The following is a 17570-nucleotide window of genomic DNA, read 5'->3' as shown; positions in this document are numbered from 1 at the left end:
CTATACTATTATGTCGTTGATTATTTCCCTCATTCCTGCATACCTCATTCCAAACATTTTTGCTTTTTAAATCATATTTTAAATCATCACATGCTCCGCAGGAAATACGAACAGGCAAATCTGGTTTCAATTCATCCATTTTCTCTACTGCTTATCCCACACAGGGAACAACACACACACATTAACACACTACAGTCAATTTTATAGATGCCAGTCAGCCTACAATGCACCTTTTTGGTCTTGGGAGGAAACCGGATTACCCAGAGGGAAAACCCTGAGGCAGGAATCAAAACCACAACCACAGAGGCACGAGGAAAGCCACTGTTCCCTAATTTGGTTTAAATAATATTCTAAATGGACTTTAACCCCTTGCAAACCCACGAGTTACTATTCTATATATGCTTATGTTCAGTTTCACTGTAATTAATAACTGATGCTGAAGAAAGATGAACAACTGAATAATAAACTTTTTGCCTCAGTATGTTGATTATATGATAAAGATGAGGTACAAAAAAAATCTTTTTATATGATTTTTTTATTACACATATATAGCTTTGATAATGTTTTTTTTTTTTTTTTTTTAAAGCACCCTTCACACTGCGCAAGTTAATCTCATGACATAAGCTTCTGGCCACTAAAGAGCTTCCTCAGATCCAATAATCCAATGAGAGAGAAAGACAGAGCGATGAATATTCAGCCATGCACACAGATGAGCCTTCATTATCAAGATAAAATCTAATACATCTTAAGCAGCAAGTGTAGCAAGTGTTTCTAATTCCATACAGTTTATAAACCTTTAACGGCGTTCAGTACTTATACAGTTGAGCTGAAAAACACCACGTAATGCATGAGTCCCAAAAAAAACGCTGAACATTCCTCAAAGCGGCGACGTTCACATTGTAAGCAACAGATTATGTGATAGAGCAGTGTAAAATAAATAAATATATAAGTAAATATACTAATTTAAAAAACCTCACAAGCAAACCGAAGTCACCATGCGAACCCTGTGACTGTCTAGTTTTCGGGTCTAGACAGAGAAAAAGCCTGACTGCGATAAAGTCGCAGAGAAAGAATGTTCTTAATAGTAAGTAGATACTTATGATTATTATAAGAGTAGAAGAGTAGCAGAGTATATACTATGACTGGGCAAACAAACAAACAAACAAACAAATAAATAAATAAATGACTCTTCCAACAGTCACTTATTGCTTTGGTGGCAAAACATTTCATGACTTTACATCAACACCAAAGCATCATGAATCGTTTACAATGATGTTCACAAAATGTTGACTATCACCAGTTTCTAATCGACACCTCTTGGCAGCAAAAAGTTCTCTGGATTGTTGTAAAAATGTGAAAATCACAAATGGTGAGATCTATAGGAGCGACACACACTAATTACACTGTAAATGGCTGAATGCTCGCTACTGCTTCTATTCGTTTGACCTAAATAAGCATTCCTTATCTGCTAGCTCATGAGTCCTGCGTCACAATGGACTTGGAGTAAAAGCTCCACCTACTGGTCAATAGGGAGCTCCGTAACTCACACATGACACTGAATATCTGATTAAAAGACAAAGGAAAAGTCCATCCTGCAACACATCTGGGACGTGTTTATCGACTTCGGTGTGAATCTGTTGGATGTTGCTGTATTCTGGTGGTGTTTAATAAGAGAGAGAGAGAGAGAAAAAATCAACTGATCTATCATTAGGGATAATGTGCAGATTTTGTTGTTGAATACTAAAGCAAGAGCTTCTTTTTTTTCCATTTACTATTCTTCAGTCATCATATTAATGTAAAATCCTACATAGAAATAGCAGAGACACTGGTGCAAACGCTGGAGTCAAAGTTCCAGGATGCAATGCAGCTGCATGACTCAACTGCGATGAGACAAGGCAGAGACTCGATTCAGCTGAGATGATGACCACCATACCATATTAATAAGAAACTAAACCTAAGCTCTATCAAAGATGAGCTTGAATGTAAACGGTCACTATGCTGGAGTTTACAAACTAGTAAAAATAATAAGTTGCACTAGGTGAAATTGTTTCAACATACCCTTAATTTATAAGGTAACATCCTCCTCCCTCTCTTTACATAGAGATAAAGCAAGAAATAAAATCCCACCAAATCTCACTGCACCACAATGTGCACAAAGTCAAACAGCATTGTGGGTAATGTAGAAATCCAAAGTGCAAATAGACCAACATGTCGATAGAAGTTTCATTTCATTCTAAGATAAATCTTGGATGCCATTAAAGATCCAGATTAATCATAACGAGTAGTCCTCCAGGGTGGATTTTTCCTTTAAAACCAAATATAAAAAATATTACAGTGTCAATGATGTGTCCAGTGCAAAAGAAATAAATGTCTCTGCAACAGGCTGTGTTCCAATACTGCTTTAACAAGCCCTCACTGACTTTCCCTCTAATGTACCTATGGCTGAATCTCTAACAGCTTTACCTGCAGATTATATTCACGTTATCTAATCAGATAGGAAACACTTTTATTTTTGACGTTGTAGTGTTATGCACGACTGAACTGTCGATAAGGGCGTGTTAAATTCAGTAGAGATAATGTTGTGCACGTGTACAATCGCCGTAGTCTTCAGTGATGCTGGTGACGTGAGCTTACTACATGTCTGACAGAGAGAGCAGCGCAGCCATAAATACTAACTTTGTGTGTGTGTGTGTCCAGTCGGCAGTGATGACAGAAAGCTTAGACATAGTGAAGAATGGGAAGAGGTCAAAGGTGAGGGATGAGGTGAGGAGCTACAGGTTGACCAGGTGAAGATCGGAGGCGGTGAAATGAGGGCACAGGGCCATGTCGGGATTTTTCAGCTGCTTCAGGATGCGCTTGTGGAACTTGGTGCGCACTCGGTTGAATTCCATGATGTCACATGGGTCTTCCTCAATCCAGAACCGGTGGAAGTCCTGCATCAGATAACCTGAAGAGAAAGAGAAAAAAATATTTAACGATAAGGTAAAAGTGCTCTGTCCTGAAGACTTTCCAGTACAGGAAAACATAGTAACTATTACACCGACACTAAAGACTCCTTTCCTGAATTATATACTAATGTTTATTGTATAAAACCTCACTGTTGAGCTATTTTGTAACATTTCCATTTATTATCAGTTGTAGAGCTAATAAAAATTTTATGGTAGAGCCGCTATATCCCTGTATAAGCTGTTACTGCAGAAACAACACATTAGAACGGCTAGGAAGACGTTTAACATTTTTATGAAAGGAATCTTCACTGTTGTTACGACCTCCATGCAGCGTTACGTCACACGTGTTTCATTTCTGTTCAGCATGTAACATCTTTTTTTATTTACTTTGCCGCGTGTTTGTTCGCATTCACGTCTTGTCTCCGCCCCGTCCTGATATCTCTGATTAATCTCACATGTTCTGCATTTCCCTTCCTGATATAAATCCTTGTGTGTTGTGTCCGCCGCATGAAATTTTTGGGAGTTTGCGGAATGTTATTTCCTGTTTTGTGGTTCTCGCTAAGATATAGTCTCAATCCATGTTTAGCTCATAGCTCATAGGCCCTGTCTTACCAGCTGTTCTAATAAGTCTCTTAATAAGTCTCTTTCACTAGAGACAAATGCTAACATGAATGAAGTGTAGTGATGGCTAGCTTATTTCATTCTGCTAAACTATTATACTGTGTCAGGATTTTATGTTAAGAAGTATGTCAAGACTAAGATTGAGAAAGAGGAAAAAATAAAACAGTAAGGCTGCTAGTAATGTGATCGAACTTGTTTTTTTCCTCATAAGCTGATCTGAGCAGATATCACAAAGACAAAACCCTTTCAGTGTAGTGTGAACTGAGACGTACAGAAGGTCTGCTGGAAGTGCATGAGGCTGGGCATCTCAGGTGCCACGTTGTACAGATGAGTCTTCAGAGCTCCGCTCACCAGCAGCGAGTAGGCCAGGTCCGTGATGTTGATGCCGACGATGGCAAAGGAGTATCTGCATCACAACACACCAAGCTTAGCTTCTTTATATTCACTCAGGTTTTTACTCATTGATAATTGCTAGCTTTGGAACTAGTTTAATTATCCCACAGATGTTCATAAAATTCACAGATTTTTTTCAAGTATGTTTATTGTTACAGAATCCTGAATATATAATGATAGTTTCAGTGATGAATCCAAGAAGCTATTTTTTTAATGGAAAAAACAAACAAAGGTCACATGAAACGTAACTTCACAAATGTGATTTGGTTCTCAGAGTTCATGTAAAGAACTGAACTGAGTCAATAACAGTATAATAGATGCAGCAGTAAGGGCTGAGGAAAAATATGAGACTAGGATTTTTTTTACTATATATAATAAAACCATCATTTGGCAAATAATGGAGTCCTTGTGGGTGGTGTTGGAGATTTAGGCTTTGGCACTGATGCATTCTCAATTTGGGTGAATGCTGCTATTTTTTATTTGGGTCACCTGCCAAATGGCTCAATGCTATTTTGACCAAACCTGGAAAAAAATGTTTTTTTTTTTTTTTTTAAATAAATGCTAACAGGGGGGCAGGTCACACATTTGCACTACACTATATGGCTAAGAATATATGCCGGATCATAACACCCATATATGCCCATTCCAAAACCATGACTATTGGACCATGGATTTTGCCACCCCCTCAACCCCTTATTCTAATAACAGCCTCCACTAATCTTTCAGGCTTCCAACAGATTATGGAGCATGACGGTGGAGATTTGCCCATTCCACCACAAGAATATTAGTGAAGTCAGGCACTGATGTTAAGTGAGGAGGCCTGGTGCACATTCAGCGTTCTAATACATCACAAAGTTTTTCAGTGAGGTTGAGAGCAGGGCTCTGTGCAAGCCTCAAAAGTTCTTCTATGCCAATCTTTGCAAACTACAGTATGTCTTCACGGAGATCACTGCTGGAACATGTATAGTTCCAATAAAGGGAAATTGTATACAAATATCTTTTTGACAATTGTGTACTTCCAGCAGTTTGGGGAAAGGGTGTGATGGGCTGATATCTGTATATTTTTGGTCATATAGTGTATATCAACATAAACACGGCCAAAGAGAATACTGGAGATGTTTGCTAGAGAAAAAAAAGTTTTATTTGATTTAAGTAATAAAAGCAATATCAAACATCAGCACAACTCTGACCAGGATAAATTGTTTACTGAAGATGAATGAATTCCTGGATGTTTTATGGAAGTATTTTGATTACATTACACTGCAAGAGTAATGACATTGTCTATATTTACCAATAAATGCTGCAGCTTTACGATTTCACTTAACTGCAACTAAAAGGCCCAAACCTGTTCCAGGATACCAGTGCTCCATTGTACAAGCAAGGTCCATGAATGCATGCTCTGCCAAGGATGGGATGGAAGAAGTTGAGTGTCCTGCATAGAGCCATGACCTCAACCCCACTGACTACTTTTGGGATGAACTGGAACATCATCGTGCACCAGAATTCCTCGTCAACATCAACCCTGATCTCGCTAATGCTCTTGTCTCTAGATCTGGTGAATTCTCAATGGCCAATCACTGATCACCATCAATCCCAAGGGCCAATCACTGATCACCATCAATCCAAAGGGCCAATCACTGATCACCATCAATCCCAAGGGCCAATCACTGATCTCCATCAATCCCAATGACCAGTCACTGATCTCCATCAATCCCATTGACCAATCATTGATCACCAGCACCTCTATTTGATCAAACTTCTTTGCTCTACATGTTAAACATGTTTTCTTTTTGATATGTGATAACTACAGTAATAAAAGTGAGTTATTCCATCATTTATTTATTTTAGTTATTCATTCATGTCCGTTTCTGGATTTGACACATACCACTGCATCGATGTGTATGCATTCTTGATTCCAGCTACATGTAACATGTTTTAATATGCAAATCATAATGGCTTTTAATGCAAATTCATTTGTGATGTCATATGTCGATTTCTAACCAATTTTTGAGCATGCCTTTCTCTTGAATATAGCTGCCAACATGGTATCTCTATATGGGTGTGTGTGTCTTTATGATTGCATGCTGCAAAGCCTCCAATGGTGCACACGAATGCTAATGCATGCTGACAGGCTGCAGGGACACTTTAAATCCTCACACAAAGCTTTGAAGCCGGAGACAGAATGCTAACATCTACTGAGAAGACTGCAAGATTTACAGCAAAGCAGATCTCTAATGGCCTACAATGTTGCACTGACAAGTTGCACTCACCCGATAGCTTTGTCGAATTTCTGCTTCTCCCACTCAGCTTTGCTCATCTTACTGTGGGCAAACAGAAATGTTAAACAGGACTCAAGCATGTCCACAAAGGCCACATCCTTCAAGACAACCTTCGTAATTTATAACAGAATTCATCCAAATACAGAGCAACACACACAGCACAAGAATGAGACAGGCAAAAAAGAGAAAGCATTCACTGCTACTAACCACTGCTACAATAATGCCTTTGTGTTTACGGTGAGGTGAGATTAAGAGATAGAGAAGAACAGAGAAAGAGATACAGTAAGATTTAGATTAATATAAAAATGATCAAATGGAATTCTTACTGAGAGAGAAAAGATGGAGTACCTGGCTTCCTCTTTGGACATGTTCCTGCACATGACAAAGCGATGACAAAAACAAAAAAAAAATGAACGAGAAGAACAGAAAAGGAAGGTGTTGATATGTGCGATGCGTGGTGACAGAGCATGCTAAACCTGTCAAATCTCATCCACAGCTGTGCATATTCATCAGCAGACTGACACATTTCTGCAAAAACAAAGGGTGATGTATGGACAATGTCTGCAACATAAAAACTGCTGACGGACTCAGACATGTTTCTAAATATAAACGATCGTTTTATTGTATACTATATGGCCAAAGGTTTATGGACAGCTGACCTTCACACTCATATGCTTACTGAACCTCCACTCTTTTGGAAAGGCTTTCCACCAGACCTTTGAAATATGGCTGTGGACATTTTAGTGATTTACTGTCAAATGAAGAGGCCTGGTGTTCTAGTTCATCCAAAAAGAGTTATAAACTATGTCTTCATGTAGCTTGCTTTGTGCACAGGGGTATTGTCCTGTTGCAACAGGTTTGGGCCTCTTAGTTCCAGTGAAGGGAAACTAGAATGCTACAGTGTAAAAAGACATCTTTGGGATGTGTTTCCCAACATATAGGTGTGATGATCAGGTGTAAGCAAACTTTTGGCCATACTGTGCATAATGCATACTTGACTTAAGAGTTTAACAGAGAGTATTTTAGGCTTTTAGATAAATTCTTTTATTTTCTTTAATTGCCACCCTGTTGAATAACTCACAATCTTAATGTATTTTATTTACCAACTACTAACGACAATGAGCTAATTTAAGCCTTGTCACAGAGCCCACGCCTCCTTCGCCGAGATTTACAGGTACAGAAACCACGCCTCCTTCACTGAGACATTCAGACAGAGGCCACGCCTCCTTTACTAGGACTGACAGGCACAGAGGCCCCGCCTCCTCCACTATGACTGACAGGCATAGAGGCCACGCCTTCCTCACTAGGATTGATTGGCACAGAGGCCACTCCTCCTCCACTAAGACTGGCAGGTACAAAGACCATGCCTCCTTCCCTAGGACTGACACTTCACTATGACTTCACTGAGAGGCCACGCCCCCTCCCTGTTCTGCCAAAACACACTGCTATAAATTGTTTGAATGTAGCAATAGTGTCATGAATATTGCATCCTAACAACTACAGACTGGACAAATGTTTCTTTTTACAGTTTAATAGTTTTGTGTTAGAGTGTCTAAGTAGTGTGTGTTTGCTCTAATGGAAAAAAAAAAAGTTCCATTTGTGAAAACGTATCTTATATACTATGATAATTATAGAATTTCAAAGATATGTTAGAAAAAAACAATTGTGCTGTGGCTTATGTTTTTTTCCATTTTGGTGTTTCTTTATGGGTCATAAAGGAGCTTCACTTCTGTTTTGTTCTGTTTCTTTAAAATCCTACTCATAGTTTTCTGCAGTTCAGAGGAAAAACATTTTTTATTTGTAGTAACTGCAATTCAGCCTGCAGCAGGGGGCTTTAAAAATATACACTGCTGCTTAACAGAACAGGAAACTTCAGGTATCATTATACTGCGTGAAAGTAATAAAAAAGTACAAACTAAAGACAAAATACATGCGTAGAGTGCAGACAGCAGGCTAAAGCATGTGACAGAGAGCAGGATCTGACCTGTGTTTGGGCTGCAGAGAGTCGTGCAGCACTTGAAGAGCGGCGGCCTTGTCATGCTCCGCAAAATACCTATTAGAACAAATGAAACAGGACAAAGGCACACAACCTCTGATTAAACAGCATTATAAATGATGAAGCGTAATTGCAGTGGTGCCGCCACAGCTAATTACAGCAATATTTCTGTGTACACTGCGCACAAGTGACAGGGAAGCAGAGCAATGCGCAGTGCACTAAGGAAAGGCATTTAATGACAAATACACAAACTAATTTAACATTGCATTTGGTGTTGTTTCTTTTTTCAAAGAAGCTTTTCCGTTAAGCTGGAACGTCTCAGACTTTTGTATATTATAACACAATGAGTTAATCCATCATCCTACATGCCAGAGATTAGTCGAGATTAAACCCGAACATCATCAAGCGAAAGGAATAAAATCACCTGAATAACACAGAACTGATTTTAACAGCTCAGTGCTCATTGATGTATGAGCTCTGTTGAATGTTTGTCTCTTTAGTGTTGCTACAGTAACTGATTAAGTGCCTTAATCCCTTTGCTCTGCTTAAAACGTAAATGTAAGTATCTTAATGTCAGGGCGTCGTTATACTGTTCAGCAGAGTCCTAATTATACAGAGGTTTTGTTGCATGATCATTGCTGCTACAATAAATTTATATACAATTTATACAAATTTGTGTTGGCATATGTTCACGTATGTTAACATGCTGTGTTAGTGTCAAGCAGGGGTTTAATTTCCTGTGCCTTATCAACTAGCACAGCTAGCACACAAATATAAGATATACTGCAAAAAAATAGATCGATAGATCGATAGATCGATAGAGATAGATAGATCGATAGATAGATAGATAGATAGATAGATAGATAGATAGATAGATAGATAGATAGATAGATAGACAGAATAAATTAATATAAATTTAATTATTATACTCACAGTAGGTTATGCAAACCCAATAAGCCCATGCCCCTAAAGTCAGTTTTGGGGTCACTGCCTTGGAACCCAATTTCACACCACTGCTTAGAGATGCGTCCAGTAAGGACAGAATCAGGACGGAGTGTCTTCCACAGCTACACAAGAGAGAAAACACACACACACACACACCAGTTTTTTTAAAATCCCAAAGGTACTGAGCGTGGTCAGATCTTAATTACATAAAATGTATTATTCAGATATTTGAATAATGAGTGCTGAAAAGGCTTAGTCATTCTTGTTCCGATTCTGTGCTCATACACATTCGACAGTTTCGTTTGAAACCCCCCCCCATCTCTTCTGAATTCTCCCTATTCATTATATATGCTCACTACACAGAGCCGACAGTGCAGAAAAAAGACATAATGATAAGTGGAATTATTAAGCAACACAGCAATTATTTAAAATTAAATCATTATATTAGAATAAAACCAAATATAATATTAAGCCTATTTCTACATGTCTTACTCATATCAAGCTTAGAATTACTCTATTGGCTGTTAATTTATATAATTAAAATATCTGTTGATAAAGAAATACACTTTCCAGCTAAAAATGAGTAAAAGTGTCTTGAAAATCTCTATATTGTACACAATTGCACTGCACTTTTTTCATAATTGTACTGGATTCATATCATCATATTTATCTCAGTCAAACTGTATCTTGTATCCTTATACTATATTTTTATATTTTCTATATACACCGATCAGGCTTAACATTATGACCACCTGCCTAATATTGTGTTGGTCCCCATTTTGCTGCCAAAACAGCCCTGACCCATAGAGGCATGGACTCCACTAGATCCCTGAAGGTGTGCTGTGGTATCTGGCACCAAGATGTTAGCAGCAGATCCTTTAAGTCCTGTACTGCAAGTTACGAGATGGGGTCTCCATGGGCCTCCACTGCAGACCGGGAACACCCCAAAAGAGCTGCAGTTTTGGAGATGCTCTGATCCAGTCGTCTAGCCATCACAATTTGGCCCTTTGTCAAACTCACTCAAATCCTTACGCTTGCCCATTTTTCCTGCTTCTAACACATCAACTTTGAGGACAAAATGTTCACTTGCTGCCTAATATCTCCCATCCACTAACAGGTGCCATGATGAGGAGATATTCAGTGTTATCCACTTCACCTCTCACTGCTCATAATGTTATGCCGTATTATTCTAATTCTATGTGAGTCTATTTTTATGACATGGACAGTCGAATGAAGCTTTTCGCTGCATGTCTTACTGTGTAGGATTGTGACCAATGTCGTGCATGTGAGCATTAAAATTTAGAATTTAATTTCTATTGAATATTCAAGGTTTTATTTTATATATTTTTTTACATATCATATAGCAATGTGGCGTCCTACCAAAAAATAAATAAATAAATAAAATCAGGAAATATAGCTGAACATAATATATTATGCTGAAAATTGAATTTCCCCTTTTTGAATACATGAATACAATTTAAAAAACTGAATCAGCCCTAGATACATGAGGTAGATACAACATTCATCATTTCTTTTTAAGGTTCCACTTACGGTGCTGAATTTTTGTAAATGTATTATGTATTGATACCTTCATAAGCATCTCTTCATGATCGGGATTTTCACAGTCGTATGGCTCCCTGCGCAGCTTCTCCACCTCCAATACTAGGTTCCTGTAGCCCACAATCTGGAAGAGGCTCGCCTGCAGAGAGATGGCCAGCCTGGAGGACAACACACACACATTAGCATGATGAAGCTGTAATGTCAGGGCACGAAAAGTACTAAAAACCTAGTCGTCTATTTTATAGCACGTACTGAAACGGTGCAGTGGTCAAGCTAGTGCTCCGTGAAATTGTACAAAAAAACCCTCCTGGTCTTAAAAGAACGCTTGAAATACAAGGAAGGTACAGAGAAACTACAGATTATGGAAGCAATGCTTCCTGAATTGCTAAATGCTGAAATCTCTGATAAATACTTTTAGATACTAAAAATTTATAGACTAATAGTAGCTAACTCTACTAAACCAGTCAGCTATCACACTTCAGTGATTAGAATAGAAACTAACAAGAGATACCAGCTCACTGCAAAGTCTTGCCTTCTTCCAGAATGTATTTCTTGTTGTGTAGCTTCCTGTTTTTTTATCTACTCAAACCATCCTGCATTTTATTTCTGTATCACTGTTTGTTATTAACATTTTTTTGCTTGATTAGATCACAAACCCTCTGAAAATTATTGTTCCATGCTCATGCACATCCGACAGTTTCGTTGAACCCCCTGTGCCCCCATCTCATTGGAAGGCTCCCTATTCATTATATATGCTCAATACATAGGGCCTAGAACCAACACTGCTGAAAAAAGACATAATAGCAAGTGGAAATATTATGCAATATAGCAATTATTTAATTATGAGGCTCTCAATTTATTTCTTTAAAATATCTCCCGAAAGAGAAATACATTTTCAAGCTCAAAATGAGTAAACCCTCTGTTTCATGTGCCCTTACTGTGGGTTTGTGTCAGGGTTGATCTTTTTCAGGGCCATGATGTCATCTATGGTCTTTTCCACAGCATCTGGGTGAACACTGAGAGCATTCTGCAGAAGCTGATGAAGCAGAGTGAAAATCATTTAGCAGATATTCTTAATCAGAGTGAGTTATATTTAGCTCATTTATGCAACTGCGAGTTAAGGGCCTTACTCAAGAGCCCAAGGGACACATTAGCATGATGAAGCTGTAATGTCAAGGCACAAACAATACTAAAGCCTTAGTCATCTATTTTATAACTCATACACTTATAGAATGCTTGAGAAGTCCATCCAGTGCATGTTACCAGCTCCTATAATGCTAAATACTGTACTGAAATCTGTCATACAGTTTAGCATGTTGGAATGGTTTAAAAAATAGAAAGTTGAGAATGACAGACCTCTGTGTCCCGCAGTATGCATTATACAGTACACACATTTGCCAGCTTTACAAATACTTCCTATAAAATATACAGAAATTCTTCTTTTTAGGCAAAAAAAACGTGTATATTTTAGCTTGAATGAAACTTTCCTCCTCCTGACCAATCACAGAGCTTTTAACAGAGACCTAGCATGTGACAGCAAACAAGTGTAAGCTAGATAGTGGACAAAGGTTAACCTAGCTAACGTAGCCCACTGTGTTAACTCTAGAGTTGTGTGGCTTGTTGTGTTTCGCTGATTGTGTGGCTGTGTTTCGTTCTGCTTGAAAGGTGCAGGTGCCAAACAATCATGCTTTATATCATAAGATTATAATATTAGGTAACACAGACAATCTGATCTCAGATCAGACAAAACAGAGAGTTTAGCTGGAGTTTTATCACACAGTTTTTTCGTTATTAAAAATAGATGTGTGTAACAAATTTACCCCAACATTACTTCCACAGAAACATGTTTAATATCTTATATATATATGCCCCAGACTCTTCTTTACTCACCTCACTTTTAGAACATTTGAGTGAGGATTCTGCAAAAAAAAAAAAAAAAAAAGGAAAATATAGGAAATGTTAGAAAATGTGACGCTACAATTTAATGTGACACATGACTGGGGCTGTAGTTGGAGTTGTTACCGATCTTGAGGGTACGGCGGGCACCAGGCTTGTTGTTGTAGCAGATCCGCTGCAGCTCACATCGCCCCGTCACCTTCCTGAAGACAAACTTCAAACCTCGCCACAAACATTTGCAGTACAGAAACAAGAGAAACTGTGTCAGCACTCTGCAATGGTGAGAGAGAGAGAGAGAGAGAGAGAGAGAGAGAGAGAGAGAGTCATGCTTAGAAATACAGCAGGCATGAGACAACACACTAAAGCCATGATATGAGGCATATCCCGTTAAAGGCTAAAGACAATATTAAATTAAAACATTACATTTTACCTTCTACTACAATTTATCATAATTCAGTGACAACAAATCAAACTGCTGAGATTTCAAATACAACAAATCATATTGTGCCTTTTTTTCATATCTAACATATTCTGTCAACTAACATCAATAGTCTTTCAGCTCTGAAATTAGAAAAAGATGTTTCTAGGAAAAAGAGGAGCTAAGACTGTATACACCTATTGTGTAAAAACAATAGTAATAATCTTTTTGCTGGTTGGTTTGTTTTTTTATGAATGCATTCCTTTGTTTAATTGCATTTTATTGGTGAATGAGGAAAAAAAAAGATTAGCCAACTGGGACGATGCATTATCCTGAAAGCTACCAGGCAGATATCTATATTCAATTCAATCTCAATTCAATTCATTCATATAGTGCTTTTAACAAAGGACATTGTCTCAATGCAGCTTTACAGAAATATAGAAACATAAAAATGATAAAGTTTAACATCTGTCACTATTGTCCCTATTTCTATATTATATATATATATATATATATATATTTTAAAGGCCCAGTGATGTGGAAGTGAGAGCTGAGAGAAAAGTAGATCAGGATTTGTAAAACAAGGTGAAATTTCCCCCTATTATTCATGTTGTTTTAACGATTTTCAGTGGACTGTTATAAGTAGCATTTCTTGGTTATGTTATTGATGTGAAAAGACTGTTTGACTGAAGATGATTAAATAATAAATTAGTGTCATCACTGCTCCTTCTGCTGTCTTCTGACCTCTGCATGAGTGATGCATGAGCACATCACACTTACGCAAACTGTACAGATCAGGAAAATCTAGATTTCCTTCAAAACTGAATGTATGTTCTGGTTTCTCTCTCACACACACACACACACACACTTTTAAAAGAAGCACAATGTATATCACCACATTTTTTTCCATCTCATTTTTGAAATCTGCCTCCTGGTTTTAAAGCATGACTTCACAAGCTCATCTGGGACGTAGGGGTAAGTGGGCCATAGACCAGCCAAACTAATTATGAAAATTTGCAGCAAGGCTCAGACAGGCCTTCAAAAATGGGTCACTGCATATCAAGGAAGTTTGCACTGAGACAGGAAAAATAATAATATCAAAATGTCACATTTCATAAGGAATCAGTTTGTAATCTGACACTGTTGCCCCATGCTTTCACTTTACTTCACTTGTCATTGATACCATCAAGGGTACATCTTTTCTATATTTAGGAAAGGTGCATGTAGTGCTGAGAAACGATTTACTCACGCTTCTTTGAATTTAAAAGCAAAAAATCATATTCTGTAAATATTTCAAATTCTCTAATAATAAACATAAGGATCAACATTGCCAGCAATAAATGCTGAAGTAATCATAACAGACGTGAATAACGTTGATAATCTCGGTACATTGATTATCTCGGTACAAGAGGAAGGATATATTTGGTAGTAAGTAAACAAAGTTGTTGTGTTGAAAGCAGGAAAAATGAGCAAGTGTGAGGATCTGAGTGAGTTTAATAAGACTGTGATGAATAAACAACTGAGTCAGAGTGTCTCCGAAACAGCAGCAGTGTTCCTGTTATGCAGTGAAACCTACCAAACGTGGTCCAAGGAAGGATAACTGTTGAACTTACGGTTCAACAGTTGAGTTTAATTCAAAATAAATAAATAAATTTAACTGAAAATAACTATTTTATATAGATTATGTCACATTGATCAAATCTTTTTCATTTACAGCATTTGGCAGACGCCTTTATCCATTTATCTCGCATTTTATACAACTGAGCAATTGAGGGTTAAGGGCCTAGGGCCTTTCTCAGGGGCCCAGCAGTGGCAGCTTAGAGGACCTGGGATATAAACTCACAACCTTCTGATCAGTACTCCAACACCTTAACCACTACCCATAGATTTGTTTTGTTGCTTTACTTCCAGGATGATCATGCAAATCCAAAGAATTTATGAAGCAAAAAAAAATATCATAAAAAATATTTTCTTGCCATATCATTAAACCCTAACACATGGTGTCAACATCTATGTCAGAACTCCTACACTGATATACATTTGGTTACAAATGAGACAAAAATGAGGGCCTGGAGCCCTGTACCATAAACACAGCAGGTTGGATGTTGATATTGATGGAGAGGCTCTTACCTTAGAAAATGCTTCATGGTGACTGTTTAGTGTCCCAGATTCATCCGCTGTATCACCTGCGCAACAGATCTGATGGAGAGGAGGGGGTACAATAAATGTGTAAATAAATAAGCACATAAATCAGATGCAGTATCACATGCTAATGCGACGATATTCAAGTCATCGTTGTTGTATCTCCGTTAATAGGCTACATGTCACGACTATGCCCTAATATGCATCCTTTCGAGGAACCGATTGGTCGGATGGAGACGTGCCCCTTTGGCAAGCACTGTTTATCAATTGATCTGAGATTGAGAAGTCCCTATAGCATGCACATTTCTATGAGTTTATACGTTATCTGTGTAGGTTTGATCATCTCTCAGCCCCCATGAAGACGCTCCTCCGGCCGATTGTCTAAGATCATACTAGACGACGCACATTCTCGCGCATAATGCATAACAACGTGTAACAAAAGGCGCAAACAGTTTAAATAAAACACACAAGAATGAAAATAATAATACCTCTAAATTGCTCCTGTTACTATGCGATGAGATGCGACGCGCTTGCCCTGGCCGATTTGCAGCGCGCATGCGCAAACAGGCTCGCCCCTAATTCCCCTATAGGCGCTGTTCCGCCATTATAAGCACTCAGTTTATTATAGAAAGAAATATTTATTGCTTATTTCGTCTTGTAAACATACCATGGACACTATCTTGACGTAGAAATTTGAACGTTTTGATATTAACCTGGAATTTATATGGGACCTGGGATTATATGTCTTGAATCTACACAAATATACACCGATTAGGCATAACATTATGACCACTGACAGGTGAAGTGAATAACACTGATTATCTCCTCATCATGGCACCTGTTAGTGGGTGTTAGAAGCAGGAAAAATGGGCAAGTGTAAGGATTTGAGCGAGTTTGACAAGGGCCAAATTGTGATGGCTAGACGACTGGATCAGAGCATCTCCAAAACTGCAGCTCTTGTGGGGTGTTCCCGGTCTGCAGTGGTCAGTAGCTATCAAAAGTGGTCCAAGAAAGGAACAGTGGTGAACGGCCAAGGCTCATTTATGCACGTGGGGAGCGAAGGCTGGCCCGTGTGATCTGATCCAACAGAAGAGCTACTGTTGTTGAAGAAGTAAATGCTGGTTCTGACAGAAAGGTGTCAGAATACACAGTGCATGATGGGTCAGGGCTGTTTTGGCAGCAAAAGCAGGACCAACACAATATTAGGTGGTCATAATGTTATGAATGTTTGATGTATAATACAGATACACATAATAGATATATAGGGCAAATCAATATAGTGTTGGAAAGTTCTGGAAAAATATCAGTCAATATTTGGTTTTATAAAACATACACTCAATACTATGCAAACATCATTAATTCCATTACTTTAAACACAGACAGTTTTGTCTTGTGGTTTAGAGGAGACCATAAATCATGATGATCACACGCAACAAACATGTGGGTAAAGATTTTTTGTTCTGTTGAGAAAAAATATTTATTTTTACATTTGGCAGAAAACCAACTTATCACACTGAGAACATCACCCCCAGAGTGAAGCATGGTGGTGGTAGCATCATATGCCAATGGTTTGCACAACGCCGCTTTCACACCACGTGACTAAAATACCTTACAGCCCTAGACCACGACAGCAATTTTAAAAAATGGGCAGAAAACACAGCAGTCTTATTATTTAAATAATAGCCTAACTTTTAATTTTTAATGTTAACACAACTGATAAAAGTAGGCTAAATGTATGTTGTGTCAAAAAGGAGGCCCACTGTCTTAGATTCTGAAAACCCCTGACATATAGGACCCTTTTGAATATTATTCCATACCTAAGACGTACAAAAGCCTTAAATTAAATAAGCCTAAAGATATATCTAAATAAAATATAAACTGTTAAAGCACTAAGACATTACAGTCTGAACATCATTACTTTCTTTTATACAACTAATGCAGTATTTAAGTTAAAATACATACATGAGCATACATGAGGGTGAAAATAGCTCTAAACAGGCGGAAACACAATCAGGAATAGCGGTTTATTAAGGTTGGGTGCTTTTGGGAAAAACGGTGTGTTCGATAGCTTTTGGCTAATGGTTTTACCTACCAGCTCATTATCGTAAATTTAGCAGACATAAAGTTGTGTAAAGTCAAGGAGTTACTTGGAGTAGAATATTTAAGACAAATAGCTGGTATAATTAACATGTTTACTAAAAGTACACTAAAGTCAAGCCGAGGAGGAATATTAGCGAAGATTAGCTAGACGGCTAGTTAGCCTAGCTAATGCCGGTGTTCAGTCGTCAGAGTTTGTTTTTAATGTTAGAACAAGTTAAAACTCTCACAGTAACATGAATAGCTTATTATATTTTTATTATATGTTTATCTGT

General features: G+C 38.0%; 1 protein-coding gene across 1 annotated transcript; it reads right to left on the bottom strand.

Moving 5' to 3' along the window:
• Positions 1-538: 538 nt before the first annotated feature.
• elmod1 (ELMO/CED-12 domain containing 1) lies at positions 539-15774 on the bottom strand. The gene is made up of 11 exons (XM_058415747.1): positions 15687-15774; positions 15187-15255; positions 12765-12910; positions 12633-12661; positions 11681-11778; positions 10771-10900; positions 9171-9304; positions 8226-8294; positions 6233-6283; positions 3842-3975; positions 539-2947 (listed from the first exon to the last, which is right to left on the bottom strand). The coding sequence occupies exons 2-11, from the start codon at positions 15201-15203 to the stop codon at positions 2772-2774; spliced, it is 984 nt and encodes a 327-aa protein (XP_058271730.1). The 5' UTR covers positions 15204-15255; positions 15687-15774; the 3' UTR covers positions 539-2771.
• Positions 15775-17570: the final 1796 nt, after the last annotated feature.

Source organism: Hemibagrus wyckioides, linkage group LG18, assembly GCF_019097595.1.
Source record: "Hemibagrus wyckioides isolate EC202008001 linkage group LG18, SWU_Hwy_1.0, whole genome shotgun sequence".
Classification (NCBI taxonomy): domain Eukaryota; kingdom Metazoa; phylum Chordata; class Actinopteri; order Siluriformes; family Bagridae; genus Hemibagrus; species Hemibagrus wyckioides.
The sequence above is the reverse complement of the archived record's forward strand: the minus strand, read 5'-3'. Positions and strand labels throughout refer to the sequence as shown.